General features: G+C 36.1%; 1 protein-coding gene across 2 annotated transcripts in view; it reads left to right on the top strand.

Annotated features, from left to right (window-relative positions):
• Window positions 1-26,346, top strand: part of CCPG1 (cell cycle progression 1) — a 39,947-nt gene that overhangs the window by 11,010 nt on the left and 2,591 nt on the right. The window contains exons 1-8 of one of the 2 annotated variants that reach the window (XM_007456614.1): window positions 6,739-6,798; window positions 9,594-9,714; window positions 11,434-11,510; window positions 12,482-12,686; window positions 16,850-17,101; window positions 21,463-21,584; window positions 24,281-24,384; window positions 25,537-25,689. In XM_007456614.1, the coding sequence (XP_007456676.1) occupies window positions 6,739-6,798; window positions 9,594-9,714; window positions 11,434-11,510; window positions 12,482-12,686; window positions 16,850-17,101; window positions 21,463-21,584; window positions 24,281-24,384; window positions 25,537-25,689 (1,094 nt within the window). Of the gene's footprint in view, window positions 1-6,729; window positions 6,799-9,593; window positions 9,715-11,433; window positions 11,511-12,481; window positions 12,687-16,849; window positions 17,102-21,462; window positions 21,585-24,280; window positions 25,690-26,346 lie in introns of those variants that run through there. The other variant, XM_007456613.1, reaches the window with a different exon arrangement.

Genomic DNA, 26,346 nt, shown 5'->3' with positions numbered 1-26,346 from the left:
GAGTCTTAACCACTGGACCGCCAGGGAAGTCCCAGAAAATTGAGATGAATTTAATTCAGACTATTGCAATAGGAATATATCAATGAACCAAGGAGTTTTATGGAGGCAAGTAAACAAGGGACTCAGAATGGGTGGAAGTGAGTTTTACCTGGGATTTTTTGAGGGCAGGTTGGTCCTTTGCAGTTAGGTATCAGTCAGAACACAAAACAGGATGGGGAAATTTCTCAACCTTCCTTGCTTTCCTGGAGCACAGGGCTCAGATGAAGTTCAACCTAGTCAATTACTGATAGAATTTAAGCTCCAGGAAGGCACGACTCTTATTTGTTTTGTACATTGGTATATTTTCAGTATCTTGCATATGCTAAGAACTCAATAAATATTGAATGAACAGATGGATAAAGGAGTGAATTAAAAATGGTACTAACTGGGCTTCCCTGGTGGTGCAGTGGTTGAGAGTCCGCCTGCTGATGCAGGGGACGCGGGTTCATGCCCAGGTCCGGGAAGATCCCACATGCCGCCGAGTGGCTGGGCTCGTGAGCCATGGCCGCTGAGTCTGTGCGTCCGGAGCCTGTGCTTCACAACGGGAGAGGCCACAACAGTGAGAGGCCCGCACCGCAAAATAAAATAAAATATGGCATTGTTTCTCATCGTCATCCAAAAAAAAAAAAGGTACTAACTGTAGGCCCATCTGCTGGAGAGTTTGATTATACTAGTGTAGTATAATCCTTCTACCTTAAGTAACTTCATAAATGAGATACGAACATCCATGTAATAAATTTATATCCTAATATGACTAGTATGTGCTATATTCTATGTGGAAACCGTATGTTTATAATGCTTAATGTCAAATTCTCTTCCATAGAGTTCTATGAATAAAATCTTACATGTTGTGAAGAAATGTTCCATAGGATTTCTTATGAAGTGAGAATCAATTTAAATGATTTGTCTCTGTTTTAGAGGCTATTATAGGATTTTGGAGTTTATCTTGAAGGCACTGGAGACCAATTTTTTTTTTTTAACATCTTTATTGGGGTATAATTGCTTTACAATGGTGTGTTAATTTCTGCTTTATAACAGAGTGAATCAGTTATACATATACATATGTTCCCATATCTCTTCCCTCTTTGTCTCCCTCCCTCCCACCCTCCCTATCCCCCCCCTCCAGACAGCCACAAAGAACCGAGCCGGTTTCCCTGTGCCATGCGGCTGCTTCCCACTGGCTATCTACCTTACGTTTGTTAGTATATATATGTCCATGTCTCTCTCTCGCCCTGTCACACCTCACCCTTCCCCCTCCCCATATCCTCAAGTCTGTTCTCCAGTAGGTCTGTGTCTTTATTCTTGTTTTACCCCTAGGTTCTTCATAACATTTTTTTTTCTTAAATTCCATATATACGTGTTAGCATACGGTATTTGTCCTTCTCTTTCTGACTGACTTCACTCTGTATGACAGACTCTAGGTCTATCCACCTCATTACAAATAGCTCAATTTCGTTTCTTTTTATGGCTGAGGAATATTGCATTGTATATATGTGCCACATCTTCTTTATCCATTCATGCGATGATGGGCACTTAGGTTGTTTCCATCTCCGGGCTATTGTAAATAGAGCTGCAATGAACATTTTGGTACATGACTCTTTCTGAATTCTGGTTTCCTCAGGGTATATACCTAGTAGTGGGATTGCTGGGTCATATGGTAGTTCTATTTGTAGTTTTTTAAGGAACCTCCATACTGTTCTCCATAGTGGCTGAACCAATTCACATTCCCACCAGCAGGGCAAGAGTGTTCCCTTTTCTCCACACCCTCTCCAGCATTTATTGTTTCTAGATTTTTTGATGATGGCCATTCTGACTGGTGGGAGATGATATCTCATTGTAGTTTTGATTTGCATTTCTCTAATGATTAATGATGTTGAGCATTCTTTCATGTGTTTGTTGGCAATCTGTATATCTTCTTTGGAGAAATATCTATTTAGGTGGAGACCAATTTTAAGTGATTGATTAAGTGATCAGATTTATGTGTTAGAGTAAACAGAGTAGGGACAGCATTGGGAAGGAGTGACTGGAGGGGAATTTGAAACTGCAGGCAGAGATCTCTTAGAGAGCCGTCACTGTAGTAGAAGTGGGAAATGATGAAGTTGGGATAGGAAGTGGATAAGGATTTAGACCTGATTGGATTTTGGGGTCAAGGCAAGTTTTAGTTATTCCAAATGTAGTTATCCTAAATCTAGGATTTTTGACCTGATGTTTGGTGGCTTTTGCTTGCAGCCAGATTATTTTTGGCTAATGCTGTTCTCTGAGATGATAGAAACAGGAAGAGCAGCAGGAAGATGATCTTAGTTTTGTAGATGCTTTATTTGAAAGGCCTGAGAAACCTACTAGTGATCATCCAAAAAGCAATGGGGAAATATATGACCTGAGATTGGGGTAAAGAAGCTACCCTGAGGAATAAAACGAAGCCTGAGTCTAGAAAAGGGCTTCAAGTTTATCATCTTCATAAAGTGCCCTTAGCTTTATAACTTTGTATGATTTTTTATGCCTTTGTAACTTTCCCATAAACTCTGCTTATTTCTAAGTTATTATTAGTAAAGCCCTCAAAATGGAACAGGTTTTTGCATTTACCTTTGGTCAAAATAATGGGGAGAGGAACCTCATGGATTCCTCCAGAATTTTGAGTTCCTTGAGGAACAGTTTAGAAGTGTGTCACTAACTGCATCATCACCCAGAAATGTTTACCTTTTTTCTTTATTGAGTGCTTAATATGTGTTACCAGTCAAGTAAACAAGCAATTACAGCGTAGTATTGTATTTTAAGTAGTAGATTAGGGAATATACTAGTCTTTGGGGATGGGGTCAGGGAATGGTTCACGAAGTGATGCATTAGCTGAGATAGAAGAGTGGACCCAGGAGTTTGGGTAGAAGTAAGGAGGTGAGGAACTGAGATCAGAATATGCAAAGCCCCTGAATTGAGGGAAAGCTAAGCTTTTTAGCGGAATTGAAAAGGTGGAGGGGAGAGGGAGGGGATGGAGGGAGAGAGGATGAGATGCTAGAGACAAAACACTTGATATTTAAGGCCTGTGGGCATTATCCTGAAGACAGTATGAAAATCTTAACATTTTTAAGGAATGACAAAATATTACCACTTTAAGAAGATAACTGGCTATGGTGGGGAAGTTCAAATACAGAGGCAGCTTTCGGAGTCAATGTGTCTAGGATGGGGCTCAGAAATTTACTTTTTAAAATTTTGATTTAATTTCAGTGCACCCAACTTTTTTTGCGATACGCAGGCCTCTCACTGTTGTGGCCTCTCCCGTTATGGAGCCTTCGGACGTGCAGGCTCAGCGGCCATGATTCACGGGCCCAGCCGCTCTGTGGCATGTGGGATCTTCCCGGACCCGGACACGAACCCGCGTCCCCTGCATCGGCGGGTGGACTCTCAACCACTGCGCCACCAGGGAAGCCCTCACCCAACTTTTTGGAAACACCTGAATTAAGAGGGTTCTTTAGTAGGGCTGTGAATTTTGCTTACTAAACTCTTACTGTGGTGGTGTGGCCAGTGGGGGAATCTTTTTTTCCTCATTTGGGCTAAATGTGAAGCCTGTTCTTCCTCCAGGGCAAGTAAACAAAGAATTAAACTGGGATCAGATTAAAGTGGGCTCCTTGATTTGAGAAATTCAAATATGATAAAGTCCCAGTTTAGCAATATATGTAACTTTCTTTTGAAATTTTGTCTTTGCTTATCCCCAGAGCAATTAGAGTTCTTGATTGGAAAACAAAAGCTGGGGACTATCTATTTAAACGAACTGTTTAAATGGAAATTACCTAGATAAGAGCAGGAGATACATACACATTAAATATCCCTGATCAGGTCTTGTATCCCAGGAGTTTTGGAAGGTTATGTAAGTCTGGGGGTGAGATGGAGCAGCAGTGAGAATGTGGGCTGCTAGGGGAGGTTAGGAACTGGGGGTTTGCAAAGGGAAGAGGAGCTTTCACATGGTGAAGAATGGTTGCTTTTTTTTAGGCCAATTTTCCTTTTTAAAAAAAAAATGTTATTGATTTATTTTTGACTGCATTGGGTCTTGCTGCTGCGCGCAGGCCTTCTCTGGTTGCAGTGAGTGGGGGCTACTCTTCGTTGCAGTGTGTGGGCTTCTCACTGTGGTGGCTTCTCTTGTTGCAGAGCACGGGCTCTAGGCTCACGGGGCTCAGTAGTTGTGGCTCGTGGGCTCTAGAGTGCAGGCTCAGTAGTCGTGGCGCACAGGCTTAGTTGCTCCGTGGCGTGTGGGATCTTCCTGGACCAGGGCTCGAACCCGTGTCCCCTGCACTGGCAGGCGGATTCTTAACCACTGTGCCACCAGGGAAGTCCTAGGCCAATTTTCTTAATCGTAAAGCCCTACCTAGTTGTTCCATATAGAATGGTTTTTCCAAATACCAAGTCACTTAAACCAAAATATACTACACTTTCTCTTTTCTATTCTTTGTTATTCTTCTTGGTTATTCAGTCCTTTAAAAATCTTTCGTGTCTGTCTTCCTAAATCTCTCCTAACCCGTCTTCCTAAATCTCTCCTAACCCCTTCCCATCCTATTTACCCTCTCCCCGTCATCAGTACTGGTTAAATTTAGGTGCTCATCTTTTTCATGGAATATTGCATTGATTCTTTGTATCCCACAGGTCTAGGACCCTTTAGTTGTTTCCATTTTAATATGTGCCCTTTGAAAGATTCTGATTTTCAGATGTCTTCTTTTAATACTTCACTCATGCTAAATTAATTATATTTCTTATAAGTGTCATATTCTTTAACTTTTTCTGCCTTTATTTTTGTAGTGCTTTTCCCATTATCTCTTGGGAAATCCTTCCAGTGTCGTCATATTTTCTTTTTTGGTAATAAGGAACCAGAACTTTATTTTTTTCTGATAGCTCTCAATTTTAAAATTTTGGCAACTAATTCAGTTAAAAAACATGCTGTCCAGCATGTCAGAAACATTACAACCTCATTTATAAAGCCTGCTTTGACCATTTTCCTTTCTTCCTGCAAAGTTAACTGCTCAGTCTTTGTGCAGTCTAATATGTTAACCCACAACTTTCAAATTGTTATAAAATAATTCAAATACAAATAGTAACATCAAAGTTTTTAACTCATGAAAACTGGTTCAATGAGAAATTGGGCTTTATGTAGTCAGTTTAATAAGGAATGGTGAAATAAAATTGCTAAGATATAAAATTGGTTAATATACTATAGGGAGGGTATTTAAGCCTAGCCTTTGGGATAGTATTCTCTACTGGACAGAAAAAAGTGCATTTCACTGTAATAGTTTTTTTTTTTTTTACAAATTTACCTTTCAATTTAGAAACTACCTGGGCCCTAATTAGTTGTAAATGGGAAATCAGACAATCAGATGACCTCATGTGAACTTATTGTAAAATGTTCTGTCTGGAGTGACATTCAAAGTCACACAATCGTCTTTATGTCTTATTTTAGATTTTGAATAATTTGTCTGAAAACATGTTAATTTTATACTATCAGTGACCAGCCACCTCTCTGTATCTTCTCTTTTTAAAATATTAATTTACGAGAGTTTCCAGAGTCACTAATGGACGGTCCACATCTATATTTTTTGCTCTGTTTTCATTTGTGCACTGGTTCCATATTAAATTGTCTGCAGTAGAGTTCTGTTAGAACACTAACCATCAACTTGGATATAATGGGTTTTCAGTATATGTGCAATAATAGAAGTATTTATAAGACATATGTATAGAACAAAGTCAGCAAGATACCATTTACTTTAATGAGCTTAATTTTTTTTTTTTTCCGGTATGCGGGCCTCTCACTGTTGTGGCCTCTCCCGCTGCGGAGCACAGGCTCCGGACGCGCAGGCTCAGTGGCCATGGCTTACGGGCCCCGCTCCTCCGCGGTATTTGGGATCTTCCTGGACCGGGGCACGAACCTGTGTTCCCTACATCGGCAGGCGGACTCTCAACCACTGCGCCACCAGGGAAGCCCAATAAGCTTAATTTTGAAGTTTAAATAGGAGTTTCAGATAGAAAGGGTAGAACAAACCAAGTAGAGTGACCAATGTGTGCTGGTTTAGGGCTTGAGTCTATCTAGGTTATTGCCAATGGCCACAAGTTTCTAACCAACTTCTGGTCTTTTTCTTCCCCTGTTTTAATGTAACTGAAGTGTTACCAACATGGTTATTTTCCTAAAAACCATTTGATCACATTCCTTCCCTGCTTGAAAATATTAATTGCTTCATGTTGACAACAGTAGATTTCATTTTGCTGGGCCTTGGAACTCTTCTCTTTCCCCCCACTTGGTTTCTTCAGCCATGATTTTCACACCGTACTGTTCGTTGAAAACATAGGCTTTTGCTCTGGCTCACTGTTCCCCATTTGTCATTCCCTCAGCAGTTGACTTCCTCAGAGTCAGATTGTTCTCATTTACCTTTCTGCCTGGCCAAATCCTACATTTTCTTTCAGATCCAGCTTGCCTCTTCATTCCACAGTACGACTGTCTACACTGTTTTGGCTCAGGAGGATCTCCTTGTCATAAAGTTTGGTTGTATTTGTCCATATAGATATGCAAGCATATCCTGTCTGGTAAATCTGTGGGTGGGTTGTCTCAGTTTCACCTGGAAAGCAGTAAGCCACTTTTTGTACTTGGGTCACATATAGTACTTCCTATAGAATTTTAAAAAATGTGTCCCACATATCAATATGTTTTTGTATTTGTAGACCTGAAAAATGTCTGAAAATTCCAGTGACAGTGATTCATCTTGTGGTTGGACTGTCATCAATCATGAGGTATGCTACTTAATACTTTTTATAAGGCAGTTTGTAATATTACAGTGTTAACAGTGATGTAAACTGGGTTCTTTGAAGGCTATTAGTTTTTTGCATTTAAGCATAAGGTTCCATTGTCTATAGCTTTTCCCACCTACATTTCACTTCACTGCTGAAAACTCTTCACGAGCCAGCATGTTATTGGACATTGCTTTCCTCAGCTTTGAGACATTAGGCAGGTATTTACTGAGGGCTTATTATTGGTCAGGTCCTGTGCTTTACTTATATTCTCATAATTTTAAACAACCCTCTGTGGTACAGATTGTTTTCATTCTCATTTCATAGTTGAGAAGACCAAAGCTTACAGAGATTCAGTAATTTGGCCAAGATTATGTAACTAGAAAACATCAGAGCCTGCGTTTAAACAGACCAAGGAGCATGGAGAACATGTGTTCCACCCATGTTATGTTACGTTACGTTACGTTATATTATCATTTCAGAACTTGATGGAAAAAGGACTATGGCTAGAACTCTTACAAAATGAATTTGATTATAGAAATATGATGTTACATAACTAGTACATAATAAACAGTAATTTATTTTCTCACACTGGTAATATATGTTAATTACAGAAAAATCATAAAATAGTGATGTATAGAAGCAGTAAGATAAAAACTATACCTACTTAAAGTGTTAATGGATTTATCTATAATTTTCCTGTTTATTTTTAGACTCAAGCCTCACTTATTTTCCTTCATCAATAAAAATTTTAAACGCTATCTTTTACAATTCCTTTGATAATTTAATATTTAGACAATTGGTTAGTCATGACTTCTAGAGAACAACATTAACCAAAGTTTCTGCAAGAAAGTTTTAAAATTTATTAGCAGCTGTAGCAGTTGAAATTAATGTGGTTTCTTTTTCTTCTTTCTTTTTTTTAATAAGTGACTTTTCTATTTTTAACCTGTTTTCTCCAAAGCTTAGATCAACTCTCATAGTAGCAATTTCTCCTTCAAGGATAATTAACAGTATAGAAGTAAGGCAGCTGTGGGAGTCTATAGTGTGAAGCAAGATAGCAAACTTTTCTGGCATTTAGCCAAGTGTGTCATTTGGGCGTTCTTTATTGGAAATACCTTGTCACAGAGTTGATCATATTTGTACCTTTATCCTTCTTCCTTCCATATCCTGTTATCAGGTTCTACTCTTTCTTGTTAATGTCTCTTACATGTATTTCCTTTTCCTTTACCATTGCTACCGTTCTGATTTAGGCCAGATCTGGTCTCCCCAGTGACTCACAATTCAACCCAAACCTTGTGTCTGTTACTACCATTCTCCTGCCACTTTAGGCAATCCCAAAATCTTATACTCAGAATTCTCTTTAGGACTCAACTCAAACCCACTGCTTTAATGACGTCTGTTAGTTTTTGCTGTTGTGAGTTATGTATATCAGGAGAACTCAGACCTTTTGATTTCATGGATTACTAAATTATAGGAAAATTGAGGGAGGGGCCTGGAGAGAGACAGAATCATTAGTGGATAACTTATTTTGCTAATTAAGATGAGAAAAAAACCCTGTTATAAAATCCACTTTTATTAAAGAAAAGACAGTCTGACATCAAAGTAAGAAGGAAAACCTTGGAAGAATAAAAGAGTCTGAAATTTTATAAGGAAAGTTTACTCCATTAATCTAATAGGTTAATTTTAATCCTTGCCCTTAAACCTTTTCAGTCATATGTTGCAATAATAAGTAGTTATTTGCGTGTGGCTGTTTCTCTGAATAGGCTATAAATCTGAATTTTAGATTTCAATTTTTCATACCCTGTGACACTAGCAAAATGTCTTGCTTAGAGTAGTTCCATAAGTGTTGAGTAGAAGCAAATTAATAGAAATAGCTAAATTTAGAAACATCCTCTGGGATTCAGATTTATTGCTTGGGTTTATAGCATAGTTAGAGTGTTTGACTTTTAGACTGACTTCTTTTATTTTATTGTTTTTAAGATTTTAAAAAATTTATTTATTTTTGGCTGCGTTGGGTCTTTTGTTCCTGTGAGTGGGGGCTACTCTTCATTGTGGCTCGTGGCTTCTCACTGTGGTGGCTTCTCTTGTTGCAGAGCATGGGCTCTAGGCATGCGGGCTTCAGTAGTTTTGGCATGCAGGCTCCGTAGTTGTGGCGTACGGACTTAGTTGCTCCACGGCATGTTGGATCTTTCCGGACCAGGGCTCAAACCCATGTCCCCTGCATTGGCAGGTGGATTCTTAACCACTGTGCCACAAGGGAAGTCCCAGGACTGACTGACTTTAGAATCTAAACCTATGGCTCCCCTGCTGTAGGTTTTATGGACTAAATTGAACGAAAGGAATAGATACTGGACTTCCCTTGTGGTGCAGTGGTTAAGAATCCGCCTGCCAATGCAGGGGTCACGGGTTCGATTCCTGGTCCAGGAACATCCCACATGCCGTGGAGCAACTAAGCCCGTGCACCACAACTACTGAGCCTGTGTGCCACAACTACTGAAGCCTGTGCCCCTAGAACCCATGCTCTGCAAGAAGAGAAGCTGCCGCAATGAGAAGCCCATGTGCCGCAACGAAGAGTAGCCCCTGCTCGCCACAACTAGAGAAAGCCCACACGCAGCAACGAGACCCGACGCGACCAAAAATTTTAAAAAATTAAAAAAAAAAAAAAAAAAAGGAATAGATACTGTTCCCTTTGGAGTATAGCAGCATCTGGGACTTTGAGAAATGGAAGCATCTACATGTAGTCACATCCAGCTTTGGGCAGCTGATAGATGAATAACTGATTAACACTTTTTATCTAGGGGTCTGATACAGAGATGGTGAATTCTGAACATGGTGCAGCCAGTGACAGCTGTGAGCTCACCCCAGAATGTTCATCTTTATCACAAGAGGAGCTACAAGTATTGCAATCAGAGCAGGGAGGTAAGTTTAAAGAAGTCTGATTTTTCTTTTTTTTTTTTAATAGGATATGTGAGCAACATTATGAATCTTGCCTTCTTTCTAGGTGGGCAGCCTTTCTGGCTAGTCTAAATCATCAAGTCACACTGAAAGACTACAATTTTCGTGTGGGTTAAGTGGGCAGGCCTAAAGAACCCAGTGGCACCGAATTGCCCAGGGGGTTTGTTTGTTAGTAGCTATAGTACATACTTGGGCCTCCATATGACTCTTTGATACTGCTAGTGTAAACAGTGACTAAATATTACTAACCTTGATTAAGACTAGTGATATACAAAATTATTTATTCACACAAAGGATTTACTAAACTCTTCTCCAGTTACCACACTTCAGAGTACCTTTGGTTATAGGTGGTAAATGGCATTTAACTACTGTATTGCATTAATGTTATATATTCTTCTGTGGGATTTGATGCCCATATTAATTATATAAAGGATTAAGAAACCCACATAATTAGTACATCTTCATATTTAAAAATTACTTCTTAAATTTTCTTTTAAAAATTGCATTAAAATGTAAACAGAACATTTCTCCATCAGGAGAATAAAGTGCATGTGTCAAGGCCAGAAATATAAAAGATTATACCTGTTAATCTTGTTTTCAGCTTATGTGTTGATTGCTATTCTCATTTGAACAGTGATTCTCATCTTTCATGGGTCAGAGATCTCTGAGAATCTGAAAGCTGTGGATGGTCTCTCCCAAGAAATGCATATATTTAGATATGTAAAAAAAAATTTCCATACTTCCTCAGGCATCCTTGGACCCTAGTCCACCTTCGTTGAGGAGTCTTATCTCCAAATTAATACTCTGTTAGGAGCTATATAACACACACAAATGATGTTTGGATTTTTTTCCCTTTGTTATTTTAGAGGGGTTAAATTATATGAGAAATACACATTTATGATAGAAAAACAAATGATGAGCAAAAAAATTCAAAGCCATCTATAATTCTTTTTATCTGGTGGTAACATTATACCAACAATGCATATACTTTGCTATGCATAAAACCTGATGCTTATTGTATACTGTTTTAATATTTTTAGCTTCTATTAACATTTTATAGCCTTTTTCATTAAAAATATGACATAAACTCTAATTTGTATATTGTTTTTTGAGAGTTTCTTATAAAATATATCTGCATCTGCTATGGTGACATTATCTTGTTTTTCTGTGTTCTTTTGAGGCCTTGTTTTTTATAGTCCATTTTTTATTGTAAAGATTTGTAATTTGAAGCCATAGTTTTGATTCTTGTGTTACTAGGCATTGACAGTCATTAGAATACTGGTACGTTTAAGAATTATGAATAAACTAAGAATTCAGGAAAAGTGCCGTCAATTATCTGAGAATCAGTTTTCCATATTAACAGGTTTTTACAAACACCTTGGCTTAAGTACTTTGGAATTGTAATGTAGAGATTGTTTATTTAGGGATTATGGTTTTTGGTAGATTTTTAAATGAGTTCAGTTCAGTACCTAAAATTATCCCCTGACAATTTCAAATAGTTATATTTGAAATACAGAGATCTTTTTAGTAACAATAGAGTGACTGTTATAATTACATGTGGCATTTCCTTAAATCCACTTTAATAATTAGGAATAGATTTTATCTGCCTATATTATATAATATATGCAGACAAAAAAAAAAAGTCGATGAAGTGTAATTAAATTGATCTTTGCTTTATGTCAGAGAGCAGCCAGAATGGCACAGTGTTAATGGGAGGAGCTACTTATCCAGCTTTGGAGGAAATGAAGTCAGCACTTGAGGTAACCTTGTGTTTTACTATGTGGATGTATGATAAACAGTATTTATTAGAGAATACTAATTAAAGCTTCCATTTCTATTTGTGCGTTCTGTTCCTATTTGAATTATAAATATCTTTTATTGAAAAATTTGAGATTCTGCAGGTTGGTCAGTTTTAAGATTAAAGTTAGCTTCCATATAACTCCTAATTAAGTGAGCTATCTTTTAATTTAGAAAAGCGATTTCTTGGTAATGTGTTAAAGATCTATTCATTTCACCTCTAATATTTTCTTTGGAAATATGTTGCTTTCTTGAATTATATTGAGAAATTAAGGGTTCATATCTAAAATGAAGGTTAGTTTTAAAATTTGAGAACCAACTTTGTCCTTTGGCATTTTACTTGACTTCCAGATAAAACTAGATAGCTGGATGATCTTTACATTACATAGCTTTTGAAGTTTATCAGGATAATTTAATCAGTCTTTTATGGGCTCCCTGACCACAGAGTTATGCCCAAATAAACCTGTAGAACTGGTGAGAAACAAATCCTCTCCTTTTTGTGGATATTGGGTTGGAAAGGTGGGTTTGTTTCTCAGCTTCTGCAGCCCACAAATGAATGGTAGACAGCAGTTTGATTTAATTCTGAAAGAGAGAGTTGCCAACAGGTTTGATGGTATTTTCAGACTGAAATATAAGCCTACTATTTGTTTTTGTTTTTGTTTTTGGGCTTGCCACACGACTTGTGAGATCCTAATTCCCTGACCAGGGATTGAACCCAGGCCCCTGGTAGTGAAAGTGCAGAGTCCTAACCACTGGACCGCTAGGGAATTCCCTAGGATGAACCTACTATTGTGTAATCCTTTCCTGTTGGGCAGGACTTATTTTAAACCCAGTCACCATACTACTTAAATACCATTATATACTTTGAACTGCCTAGAAAATATAAGACCCATAAATAATTGTTGAATTTGTCTCTAAAATTATGATTCTTCAGGGAGAGGAAGAAAAGTCACCTGATGGCAATCTCTATTTTGGAACTGTCAGTGATGATTCTGATATTGTTACACTTGAGCCACCTAAGTTAGAAGAAACTGGGAGTCAAGAAGAAGCAATAATTGTTAAAGAAGCACAGAGTCCAGAAGACTTTAACATGGGCTCTTCCTCTAGCAGCCAGTATACATTTTGTCAGCCAGAAACTGGTAAGAACTACATAACGGATACGCTGATAGGAGACTTAGGACTCTTGTGACCACATTTTATATAATGGCTTGTTTTCTGACCCTGAATTTCAAGTTTTGAATATGTTTGGGTAAAACTCATGAAAATTTTTTGTAAAATCTACTGTTATATCTAGTGTTTTCCTAGACCTAGGGCCTAGAGCACAGTAGTCCAATAAATACCATCTTTTATCATTGAAAGAAGAGAAAAAATAGCTTCAAGGAGATTTGTTAATGTCTCAAACACTCCAAAATGCATTTGACAATTTTTAGGTCTTTAGGAGTGGGAGATTGAGCCATTATACTTAAAAAAGTAGGACAATGTTAATAAGATTTTTAGTTACAGTGGTACAAATTTTATATTTTAGAAATAGTGAAAGAAACTTTATTGAAGCCTTCCAGATCCATTTAATTATTAGTCAGTCAACAAACATTTATTGTGTGCTACCATGTGCCAAACAGGGTTTAAGGAACTGGCAAAACAGCAGCATCCTAAAGCCCTGAACTTTGGATCTTTTACTTTAGATTGAGTTATGAAAATGTACCTATTGTAAGTCACATTCTTAATGCAATGAATGCCTGTTGTTCAGACAGAATCATTTGGAGGTAAAATGTGAGTTACTGAGCTAATTCCCTCTACAATTCTTTGGCACAGTTTTAGGGACATATGTAACATCTTTCAGGGTAATATAAATATTTAGACACAAAGTTACAGAAAATCTAAGAAAGAGATCTATAATTAACCCATGGATTTTTTTTTTTTTTTGCAGTACGCGGGCCTCTCACTGACGCGGCCTCTCCCGTTGCGGAGCACAGGCTCCGGACGTGCAGGCTCAGAGGCCTGGCTCACGGGCCCAGTCTCTCCGCGGCATGTGGGATCCTCCCAGACCAGGGCACAAACCCGTGTTCCCTGCATCAGCAGGCGGACTTTCAACCGCTGTGCCACCAGGGAAGCCCAGCCCACGGTTTTTAACCCCCAATTATAATTTAGGGTGAATTATGTGAGAGATACCTGGGACATTGCTAGTGATAATAAGAGTTTCCTAATTTGATGCAAAAACAGGAACGTGTAGGGCTTCCCTGGTGGCGCAGTGGTTGAAAGTCCACCTGCCAATGGAGGGGATGCAGGTTCGTGCCCCGGTCTGGGAAGATCCCACATGCCGCGGAGCAGCTGGGCCCATGAGCCATGGCCACTAGGCCTGCGCGTCCGGAGCTTGTGCTCCGCAACGGGAGAGGCCACAACAGTGAGAGGCCCGCGTACCGCAAAAAAAACAAAAAAACAAAAACAAAACAAAACAAACAAAAAAAACAGGAACGTGTAGTATTTATTTCAGATCACTTTCTTAGATTTTACCATTCTTTGTTTAATTTGCCATAATCAGACAGTGGAATTTTTCTTATTCTAATTTAAGCTAGTAAAATTCAAGTAGAGGTTAAACCAGAAGCTGGTTTAATTTTAAAATATTTGTGGGCCAGAATGTATAGTCAGATTGAAGCCAGGAGCATTGCAGAAGAGTCCAAGCAGACATTTAAGAAACGATGCCACACACTGTTGATTTTTTTTCCAGGAACTTCAGTACTTCAGAACACATTAATCTAGTTTTTAATTTCCTTTGTGAACTTGGACTTCTTGGGAATTTTACAGATTCAGTTAAGCAGAGTATTTTTTTAGGTGTATTTTTATCCATTGCTCTCCCTCCCAAGGGAATTAATTATTTCAATAAAGAAAATGTTAAAAAATAATCAAAAATGATTTTGGACTATGTTGAAAATAGTATATATACATCAATTATCAAGAGTTTTTGTTCTCTTCCCTTAGCCTGTATTTTTCTTCGTTGGTTAATTTCCTGCTACCTATTCCTTTTTTTTCCTTTCCCTTTCTTCTCCATCTTTATAGGATTTCAACTTCATTTTTTTTCTTTTTATAAATTAGATTCTATGGCAATAATCTTTTTGTTGATTTAAGAACATTTCCCACTCCCTCCATATGACCCTCTCCTCCCCTAAGGAACCAGAATTGGTAGCTGTAGAAAAGTTTGTATTGTGTGTGTATATATATATATATATATATATATATTTTTTTTTTTTTTTTTGTATATATGTTTTTTAAAAAGGCATGATTATTAGATTTTGATGGAGCACGAGTGATAATGTTAAGTGATAATTAAAACAAGTGTTTTTCAATTCTCTTTTTCCTTTTTATTCTTTATAATAAAGCTTTATACATCTTTTTTCCTGTTTATTCACAAAAGAAAGGTGGTGGGAGAAGCTGTGGAAGATTCCTGAATGCATAAGGGGATGGGATGATCAGCTGAAACACCATGTTCCTAGCCAACTCGCTTTCCAAGGTGGTGTGACTAAATCTGATCAGCTTTTCTAGAGCTGAGTGTGCCTAGTCACATTTACAATTTACTTAGTGCTTTGAAGATATCTGCTGTAATCTGTGATACTCTGAACAGGTGTTCAAAATTGATCTTGTAATAAAGCTGGCTAAGCTTATTGCATGCCTTTGCATTGCTTGCATCTTGGACTGTGTGCCAAATTATGCTTTAAAAGAAGTTTAAAAATCAAAATATTTCAGCTATCATACGTATGGGTTAAAAAAGATGGAAGCATTCGATAAGGATGCGAATTTGTTCATGTGGGTTAAGCTGGTTTGTTTACTTAGACTGTATAATGAAGGCAATAAGTTAATGTAGAATTGAAAATTCAAGAAATTTTGACAAATGGTTTGTTTTTATATTTACCCATCTTAATAATGTCAGAAAGTCTGACTTAAGTACTCCCACCATGATCATGAATGCCTTTGTATTATGTAATGCTTTGTTTAAGTCTTCCTTTCTTTCTCTTTTTCCAAGAAATGTAACCTCACAGCTGAGGCGACGACATCTTGGAAAAACTAGTGATCAAGAATAACCAGATAAACATGATGGGCATAAGGGTTATGACCAAAAGATCTCTCAGTGGCATCTATTATCACTAAATATTAGGAATATTCATTCATTCAGTAGTGCCTTCTGTCTTTGTGTTTGTTGTTGTAAGTGTGAAAGTTATAAATTCTCTGTGATACATCTGTTAGGAGTACTGTCTAACCTAAGTCACCAGCTTTGCTGTGGCATGGATACCCTGTCTTCTGAAGAACTGTTCTGCTTTTTCGAAGCATGAATGTTTGTTGTTTTGGAGCTCTTTGTATCAAATTCATGTTCACATTTTATCCTTACTTTTAGTGCTTTTTTTTTTCTTCTCTCTGGCCTATGGAAATTATTACTGAGTCATCTAATCTTCTGTGTCAGCATATAGTTTATTGATATATGGAACAATGTTAAGAAATTATACACTTGAAAAAGCCGAAGATGGTTTTTTCCAATGAATATGCTTCTAGTCCTTGAGATTTCTTGTGGAATTTTTTTTCCAATTTGTTATTCTTCATTATTCTTTTCATAAAGGAGCAGCACAAGACTAGTCCTTAATATCGGAGATAGCTGTTGTGTCACTTCCTCATGCTGACATATTTACTAGAGGGTAAAATTAATAACCTTCTAGTAAGAGTGGCAGTCGAAGGGAAGGGCTCATCTGACTTCTGGAAACCTGTGTTAAACTATAGTGCTTTGAACCTTGATTTTGGGCTCATAGGATGGAAACAAAACTAGGGACTAGTACACTCAAGGAAACTTTTGGTAGTTGTTGTCTTTTTTAAGTCTCAGGAACTGCTTATATACTTCCCTCTGTTCCTTAAACAGTTGAGCTTAAATTACCTCTATTTGAAATTAAAGGAAGAGATAGAGGGGTTTTTTTTCTGTTCTAGAAATAGTATTTGTTTGTGGCTCTAATAGCAGTGAAATTTAATACGTTATGAGAATGATTGTTCTAATGGTGTAAACTATAAGGGAAGTTAAAAAAAAAACAACCAAAACCAGACCCTCAAAGGCACAGAGTGTAGTTAACAGTTTCTTATGTATCACAGTTGAAATCTTTGGCTTTATGTTGATAAACTTGAAAACTTGAGTTTTTGTTTCTATTGTGTTGTTTTAGTTCTTGGCTGTTGTATGTAAAAAGGCATGTAGGGATGGCATTCTAAATCATATTTACTGGGAAGGCTTTTCTAAAATATTTAATATTTATCTACATTTTTCTTTTTAAAATAGTATTTTCATCTCAGCCTAGCGATGACGAATCAAGTAGTGATGAAACCAGTCATCAGCCCAGTCTGGCCTTTAGACGACGCCGTGCTAGGAAGAAGACTGTTTCTAGTTCAGAATCTGAAGAAAGGTTACTTGCTGAACAAGAAACTGAACCTTCTAAGGAGCCGTGTAAACGTCAGTTCAATAGTGGTCTCAATAAATGTGTTATACTTGCTTTGGTGATTGCAATCAGCATGGGATTTGGACATTTCTACGGTAAGTATTTGAAGATTTGTTATATATAAGCTGGTGGCAAAGAGTGAGGAATTCTGGGATCTGTTTTCAGTGTCTTCCTTAAAATATATGTCCTTGGAAAGCTTGTACATGTTTGAGCCTTGGTTTGCTCATGTGGAAACTGGGGATAGTGTTGCTTCACAAAGCTGTTTGCACTGAAATGAGGTAGTATTTAAGAAATGTAAGGATTGCTCATATATATATTTATTTAAAGAAAATATTGGAAGATTAAAAATCTGAAATGCTTATTACAAGGCAAATCATTTTAATTTAGAATCACAGTTAAAGTAGTTTTAACTGTGACTTTATTAGGATTATTTAAATTCCACGTAAATAGTTACATATGAAATGTCACAATAATAGGTGCTCATTATTTCTACTTTTAGGTTTCATGAAGGCAGTATATTTTGTGACCGTTGTTGTTACTTCCATGATTCACATGAATTAAGAATTCATTTGTTTTATATTTTGCTCACTGTTATCCTTGTTAGTGTTTATTTATATTGATTAATAATTTTCTTAATGCAAAGCCTTTAAAAGTATCCTGGGTGAAAAGAGGAAGGAATTCCATGTGGTGTTACTTTTCTTTTGGGAGCCTAACCATTGAATCTTATTTAAGGTATATATTTGTACAAAGATAAGGCTGAGAACTGAACATTCATTTTTTTGCTTTATTAGAATTTTGAAAAAGACACTTTAAACAAACGTCTTAGATCTTGTCAACTTCACAAATTTCAGTTTGCCTTGTATTAACTACTTTTAGGATTTTTGCCTACATAATCCACAGTTTAGCTTTCTGAGTAAATCTGGTTTTGCTAGTTCCTTCCAACAGTGTGTTCCTTAAGATTGAAGAATTATATGTTCCCTTTGTTCATTTGTGGAAAAGATATATTATTCAATATAGTGTAATGTTAGAAGAAACTTAGTGAAGACAATCCTGTTTAAAGTCAGAGTCAGTAAAATGTGTTTCTTCTTGTATTTAACTTTATATTAATAAAAATAAGTATTTAGACTCCTGGTGGATGTCTGCTTGAATTTAATACTGGGATCTTGTAATTTGTATCCTCCCTTGAAGTTTGTTGTAATGAGATTTGACTTGAAATATATACTTAACTTGTTTATTATCTAGCTGGAGCAAATACATGAATATGTTTTTTTGAGCATGGTTTTTTCCCCTTGCAGGTAAACATGGAGGTAACAAAGGAGAAGGTCTTACTTTAATCTTCTTTTCTTACTAAAAAAAAAAATTGGACAGTGATTTAATGTTAATCCACATTGCACTAAAACCCTACAAATTGCATGACCTTTAAGTATTTTGTAGAAAGATCAATTTAGGAGTGCTTTCAAAGTTGAGAAATTATTGCCCTGTCATTTAAGAATTTTGGTTACTTGTAAAATTTACTTTATTAATTGTATTTAATAAATATTTTCCTGTAGTATTTCAAATTAGCTTTTCAGAATAGGAACAACCTTCATAATAATAGGTCCATATAATAATATGATTGGCTCAGGGAACATAAAAAAACTTAGCTTGAATGATAGCTTTTCAAGGTCACTTTTAAAGGACATCACATTTTTTTTCTTAATTGTGGCACCGATCTCAATACTTTAAGAGCTCTTTTGAGTTGATTTTAGAGCCAGCTTGAATTTCCCAGGCACTGTGAAGTCAGTCATTGCACTCCATAATCAGTCATTTGCTTTATAATCATTTAACAAGAACTACTAAATTTGGAGTGTCAGATATATCTTGGAAGGAAGAGAGAACTAGAAGGACTGAGGATAGTAAAAGAATGTACTATAGGTATTTGGCACTGCTTCAGGTCCTGAAAGTGCTTACAAAATTTTTTTTTAAATTCTTGATGAAGCACCTATCTTATTTCTTTTACCTGTAGACTATCCATATTCCAAATTAACAGCGGAGTTGGTTTCCTCATGGAGTTGCTTTAAGTATAGGCTGTGCTGCTTTTCAGCAGACATTTCAGTGTAACAGTATAACTAGGTGCTAATTTATGAAGCACAGACAAGAATCATAGCTCAAACTATGACACTGAGTCACCCTAGAGATGGTAGGATTTAAGTTGGGTCTGGACTTAACACTATGTGGAAGGAACGTAGAACATTCTAGCAGTGGAGAACCTGATAATCTGAAAGTAAACTTGCTAGGTTTGGGAGCACTGAAAAGACTGGTAGGATTATAGCAGAATAGATATTTAGAGATAATGGAAAATAGGTTGGAATATGTGGGATGTTATATTGTAAAACATCTTGGAATCTGAGTAGGAGAGTTTGATTTATAGAGTGAACTGAGAGCAGTAATTTTAGAGGAAAAGTGCAGGAAGATAAATAGTGTGGGAAAAATTAGAACAGTTAACTAGAAGGTTTTGTAATTCAGGTATTCAGTGATCAGGACCTTGACAGTTCTCGTGGTGGTGGGGATGGAGAGAAGGTTGGTGAAATAAGGGACACTGAAGTAGCAATGGAAAACAGAACTTTGATCCTGGATGCTTGAGATATTGGTGGTTTACTTTTTAAATTCCAAGAAGTGTGTTAGCTGCTTTACTTTTGGTGTTGGGGGAGTTAGAGGGGAAGAGTTTTGCTAGATGAGAGAGTTAATAGATGGTGAGCACAGTTCGGTTTGTTTTTACCCAACTTTATTTTAGAATAAATTAGGGCAGGTGCTGAAGTTCAGTTGTTTTTGTTTTTTTTTTTTAAATGAAGACACCCTCAAAATTGTGCCTAGCAGGCAGCTGGATATATTGGCTGCAAGCTCTGGTGAGATTGAGACTCTTTACCTGTAGAAGAGAAGTCTTACAGCAGTGGTAGCAAAAACTGACAGTGGGTTAATGTGATTAAGGTAGGCAGATTTGTGGATATAACCAGAAGGCCTTATACCCTGGGTTGTAACACTTCATAGTTAGGCAGTTGAAGATGTAGAGGGGGGAAAAAAAAACCTAATTGTTTGTGAGATTGATTGACAAAGGGCACATTGATAGTCATCAGACATATGCTATGTAATGGTATTGTAAACTCAGATCTCAACACATTAGTTTTAAGTTATTTTCCAGTGGCCAAAAGAATTCATTCTGTTAGCAGTTTGAAAAAAAGAAGTTTTCAGTTGCCTTGGGAACTATAGATAAATTTATTTCGATATTTCAAAAAATCTGAGATTCTTTTGAGTAATAGTGAAACAAATTTGCCATGCAAATTTGTGATTTTTTTTTTTGAGAAGTGAATTCTAACAATATCATAGCTGTTAACTGGTAACACTTGTCTGTAATTTGGCAGAAGTTTTCTCTTTGGTGGTTTTCAAGATGTACTGAAGAAATGTTAATTTTTCAGAAATCAATTAACTATTATTATATTCTTTTTTTATTCAAACAGAAAGTCACAGAAATTATAATCATCCTCATCAGTTCACTCAGTCCCATATTATATTCTTTCATTACAAAATTCTGTGATGTCTTTTACATAATGGTATGCCACTCAGTAGATGTAATATTATGGTTGCCAAATGCATTTTGCCTTCTTTTTGATTTAGTGTTGTTGTTTTTCTCGTGCATGAAGCATGTAGCAGCACGTGAACAGCATGTCTTGGCAAATTAACATTTTGATTTTTAGGATGAAAATATAGAGCATCCTGGTTGATTTACGATTTCTTTATTACTGGGATAGGGATGGTGATACTCCAGTACAGACCTAACTAATGCAGAGTTCTTAAAAGATCTGGCTTTGAGAATGGTGGGTAATTATAGTTAGCCAGTTATTTTTCTTGCTATTCTTTTTGGGCTTGTGCTATATCATTTAGGCAAAATACAGTGAGAAAAAATAGACATCTTCATTTTTCCTTAGTTAGTAAGGAAATACTATATAACCTGTGAATAGACTCCATGGTTTGTTCCTTTCTCTGTTGAAGTGGGGAATGCAACACTTTATGTACCTTAGCCCTTAAAAACAACAGTAAGACAGAAACATAAATTTTTTTGTTTGGTAAGGTAATATGGTCTGGCTTGTTTCAATCAAAAGGATAGTGAACTGCTTAAATAAATATCCCTGGTGTATGCTAAATAAAGTAAAAAATATATTAACCTACTTGGCCTGATTTATAAATTAACATCCATATACCACCATTTGATGAATGACACTGTAAGATTTTACTTATTCCTTCTTTGTTTATATAATCAGAATTTTTATAGAACTGTGAAATGCTGATATTTTGAAGAAAATGATCCTGTCTGGATTAAGCAGTTAAATATATGCAAAGTAAATGTTTTATTGTATGTTTAAAAATATTGGTAATCATGACATTTATGTTATATATCCCTAATAAAAATTTTTATTTTTAGGCACAATTCAGATTCAGAAGCGTCAACAGTTAGTCAGAAAGATACATAAAGATGAATTGAATGATATGAAGGATTATCTTTCCCAGTGTCAACAGGAACAAGGGTCGTTTATAGATTATAAGGTATGTACTAGAAATAAAATTTTAAAATTGTGTTAGCCAGTAATTATGCTATTCAGATACAACTACAGTGCAGATTAGTAAATCAGTAATAATATTGGTAATTATAGATTGAGTACTTACTGTGTTCTGGGCACTGATGTACCTCACATACAGTATTTCTCTTATTTCTCACCACATCCCAGTGAAATAAGCAAGTATTAATTTCATTTTATAGATGGGAAAGAGGCTCAAAAAAGTTAAATAACTTTCCCAAGTCTAGCAGCCAGCAGAGCTGAATTTAATTCTGTTTATCTGACTCCAAAGATGTTATTCCTAATCACTATATTATAGTTAACAGTATTTTAATTGATATTATCTATGAAACATTATTATTATTAATGTTATTTTTACAGAGCCAAGCAAAACATTTTCATTCAGTGAGAGAGAGAGAGGAGAGTTTGTAGCTTCTCTAAGGAGCCACCCTTGATCAAGGGAAATAATCAGCCAGTCCTTTTTCTCTGGTTTCATGTCAGTTATGAAGAAAGAGAGAGCATGTTACACTATCATACCTGAAATTCACCTGGCTCCCACAGGACTGTGCTGTGTATTCTGGGTTTATGAGGATTAGCAAAATACCTGGTCTCTCTAGTTCTTGCCTAAGAAGGGTGTAGGGATTACAGATAAACTCAGGGTAGAAAGGTAAACTATTCCTTTTTCCTTCCATTTTCCTAAATTTCCTTCGCAGTTTATGTATATATTCTTTATAGGGTTATGATTGTATTTCTTTGGAAGACAGAATTCCACTTAACATCTGAAATATATCTTTCAGGGAGGGACTACTGAAGTTAATTGTAAATAGTGTAGTTTTCCCTGCCTTGAGCAGAGGATGTTATAAAAAAGAGCAGCCATTTTCTTCTTACCATCATGGTTTCTGGTTCCATAGAATGATATTGGCTGTAAGGAGACTCGCCCCGCATAGGTATTTGCTGAGTCAGTTCTTGCAGACCTTTTGTCTCCAGCTGTTAAATGTAGTTTGGGTTTTGAAGATCATCATGGAAGACCTGTCCAGCATCTGCTTAGTCACTTGATTCAAGATTTTAGAGTTTACTAGATACAGAATATTGTACCCTCCAGTCATTCTGTGGTGCTCCCCGTGCTTGTGCATTTAAAGACAATGTTACATTAGTCTGTTCTACTCCATAGTTCACTTAAAAAAAAATTGAAGTGTAGTTGATTTACAGTATTATATTAATATCAGGTGTACAGCATTGTAATTCATGCTAATTCATAGTAATTCATAGATTATACTCCATTAAAAGTTATTACAAGATAATGGCTGTAATTCCCTGTGCTATAGGATATATCCTTGTTGCTTATCTATTTTATACATAGTAGTAGTTTGTATTTCTTAATCCCGTATCCCTAAAGTGCCCCTCCCCCTTCCCTTTCTTCACTGGTAACCACTAGTTTGTTTTCTATATCTGTTTCTGTCTTGCTACATACATTTGTTTGTATTATTTTTTAGATTCCACAATAAATGATATACAGTATTTTTTTTTTCTCTGACTTACTTCAGTAAGCATAATATTCTCCAAAGTCCATTTCTGTTGGGTAGATGAAACTTGTTTTCTCTCACTTAGGGAGAGCAGATGAAATGACTGTAAGGAAATTTTAAATTTTAATTTGTTCTTCGAAGATTAATGAGCCAGACAGTGAAACATCCATTTCAGATATTTATTTTTCAAGTGGAAAATATCCTCATTCAAAGGATTTTTTTTTTTTTTGTCTCTGTAAATCAGATATTTTTCTGGTCTGATTCAAAGGGAATAGTCATAATATTTGTAGTAAATTAAGCAAAGTTATATCATTTTGCTGATTTATGAAGATATTTTAACTGACTGGATAGTGCTCTAACCATTAACTGACTGGATAGTGCTATAACCATTAACCTGTCTAAGCATATTGTTTAATTTCTTGCTGTTTTGATGAAAGTTTGTTACTAATACATGTATTGAAAGAAAGATCATTCAAGGCTACCTAGTGCTGCAGCAGAATTCTCTAAACCTGACTGGACATAATTTCTCAGCAAGAATGTTGACTTCAGAGTTGCATTGCTAATCTGGTTACAGTCTCTTCAGAAAATTAATTGAAATTGGAGAAATTAGTTGTAAATGTTACCAATATTCAGTGTGTTCTCTAAAGTATGGGAGAACTTGTATAACTTATCTGAACTTAGAGATGTTAATTTGCATACGACCAAGATCTTTCAAATAGGACTAAGATTACTGAAATTTTTTTCCTTCAAAGAGTGCAGTGAGTATAAACAGAACTTTCTGAAGCCTGAAGTCATCTCTAGCTGTAATTTTACTTTTTATAAAAGATAATCGCCCTCACCCAAGGATCAGAGAACCTTTAGTCCTTCCTACATTCTCTCGAGGAGCTTTCTCAGGAGAGATTGGAGTCCTGTAGTCAAAAGATAGAAGGCTGTCTTCCTCCAGTGTGCTATGTTTTTATTTTGATGAAGCTCTTTGCTGTGCATTTTCCTGCATATGAACCTTGTATTTTCCAGTTTTCATATATTGAAAAAACTACATAAAGGATAGTCTCTGCAGAAATAGACACTAAACATTTATGGAGTATTTGTTGTATCTTAAAGATTTAAATTCAGCCTTTAAAGCTCTTGACATTTTTCTTTCTTATCTTTCAAAAAAATTTAGTCATTGAAGGAAAACCTTGCAAGGTGTTGGACCCATACTGAAACAGAGAAAATGTCCTTTGAAACTCAGAAAAGGAACCTTGATACAGAAAATCAGTATTTAAGAATATCTCTGGAGAAGGAAGAAAAAGCCTTATCTTCATTACAGGAAGAGTTAAGGAAACTAAGAGAACAGATTAGGATATTGGAAGATAAAGGGACAAGTGCTGAATTAGTTACAGAAAATCAAAAACTTAAGCAGCATTTGGAAGAAGAAAAGCTGAAAACACAAAGTTTCCTTAATCAAAAGGAGACTCTGTTGGCAGAAGCAAAGATGCTAAGGAAGGAACTGGAAAGAGAACAACTAATAACCATGGCTTTAAGGGTGGAACTCCAGCAACTAAGCTCTAGTCAGTCATATAGCAACCCAGACTCTCCCAGTGTAGTGACTGAAAAAAAGGAAATAGAAGTGTTACGGGAAAGACTCACTGAGCTGGAGCGCAAGCTAAACTTTGAACAGCAGCGTTCTGACTTGTGGGAAAGACTGTATGTTGAAGCAAAAGATCAAAATGGAAAACAAGAAACTGATGGAAAAAAGAAAGGGAACAGAGGAAACCACAGAGCTAAAAATAAGTCAAAGGAAACATTTTTGGGTTCTGTTAAGGAAACATTTGATGCCATGAAGAATTCTACCAAGGAGTTTGTGAGGCATCATAAAGAAAAAATTAAACAGGCTAAAGAAGCTGTAAAAGAAAATCTGAAAAAATTCTCAGATTCAGTTAAATCCACTTTCAGACATTTCAAAGATACCACCAAGAATATCTTTGATGAAAAAGGCAATAAAAGATTTGGTGCTACAAAAGAAGCAGCAGCCAAAAAACCAACAACAGTTTTTAGTGAATATTTATATCCACAGTATAAGGCACATACACAAAACCAGAATAGTAGAGGCCCTACTACGCAAAGAGAGAGAAGGAAAGAAAAGCCTCATTTTGAAGAATTTGGAAAAAATACAAATTCACAGAAATGCAGTGCTGAGCATGACTGTGGTGAAAATTATAATTCTTTCAGAAAGGCTTGTTCTGGTGTATTTGAATGTGCTCAACAGGAATCCATTAATCTTTTTAATGTTAAAATGTTGAATCCTGTAAGGATAGGTGAATTTAGACAGTTAATTGAAAGGTATTTATTAGAAAAACTGGATAGTTTTCATCATTGGAAAGAACTTGATCACTTCATCAATAAGTTTTTCCTAAATGGTGTCTTTATACATGATCAGAAGCTCTTCACTGACTTTGTTAATGATGTCAAAGATTATCTTAAAGACATGAAGGAATATCAAGTAGATAATGATGGAGTATTTGAGAAGTTGGATGGATATATATATAGACACTTCTTTGGTCACACCTTTTCCCCTCCATATGGACCCAGGTCGGTTTACGTAGCACCATGTTATTATTATAATAGTTTTTAACATTTATATTGGATAGCATTTGTATCATTTGATACATTTCTTAGAATGTCACTACAGTTGACCTGTAAACAACATGGGGGTTAATCTGCATATGACCTGTAGTCGGACCCTCTGTATCTGCAATTCCTCTGCATCTGTGGATTCATCCAACGACAGACCATGTAGTACTGAAGTATTTACTATTGAAAGATATCCATGTGTAAGTAGACCCACGCAGTTCAAACCCACGTTGTTTAAGGGTCAGCTGTATTTGTAAAAGTACTTCTTGTAAACAAAAGTACTATTTGTCAAAGTACTTTATTGCCTGAGAAATTAGGATAAATTAAATTGAAAGATAAAATTTTAAGTTAAAATCTATTACAAACTGAAAATTTCATATAATCAATTTGACTTGAGCATATGGTTTAATTTCTATCTTAAAAAATCAGTTAAGGATATATAATCCTATTTTAGCCTATTTTGTTTCTTTTCATTATACTTTATGAAAAGATAATCACTTTAAGTGAAATTATTTTCCTTTAATTTTTTATTTATTTACTCACTTTGGGAAGCTAGGAGGAAAAATACAGATTTCACTTTGAAATCAGAATAACGATTCAGGTGTCCCACTTACT

This window comes from Lipotes vexillifer, unplaced genomic scaffold (assembly GCF_000442215.2).
Source record: "Lipotes vexillifer unplaced genomic scaffold, Lipotes_vexillifer_v1.1 scaffold861, whole genome shotgun sequence".
NCBI classification, from domain to species: domain Eukaryota; kingdom Metazoa; phylum Chordata; class Mammalia; order Artiodactyla; family Lipotidae; genus Lipotes; species Lipotes vexillifer.
The sequence above is the reverse complement of the archived record's forward strand: the minus strand, read 5'-3'. Positions and strand labels throughout refer to the sequence as shown.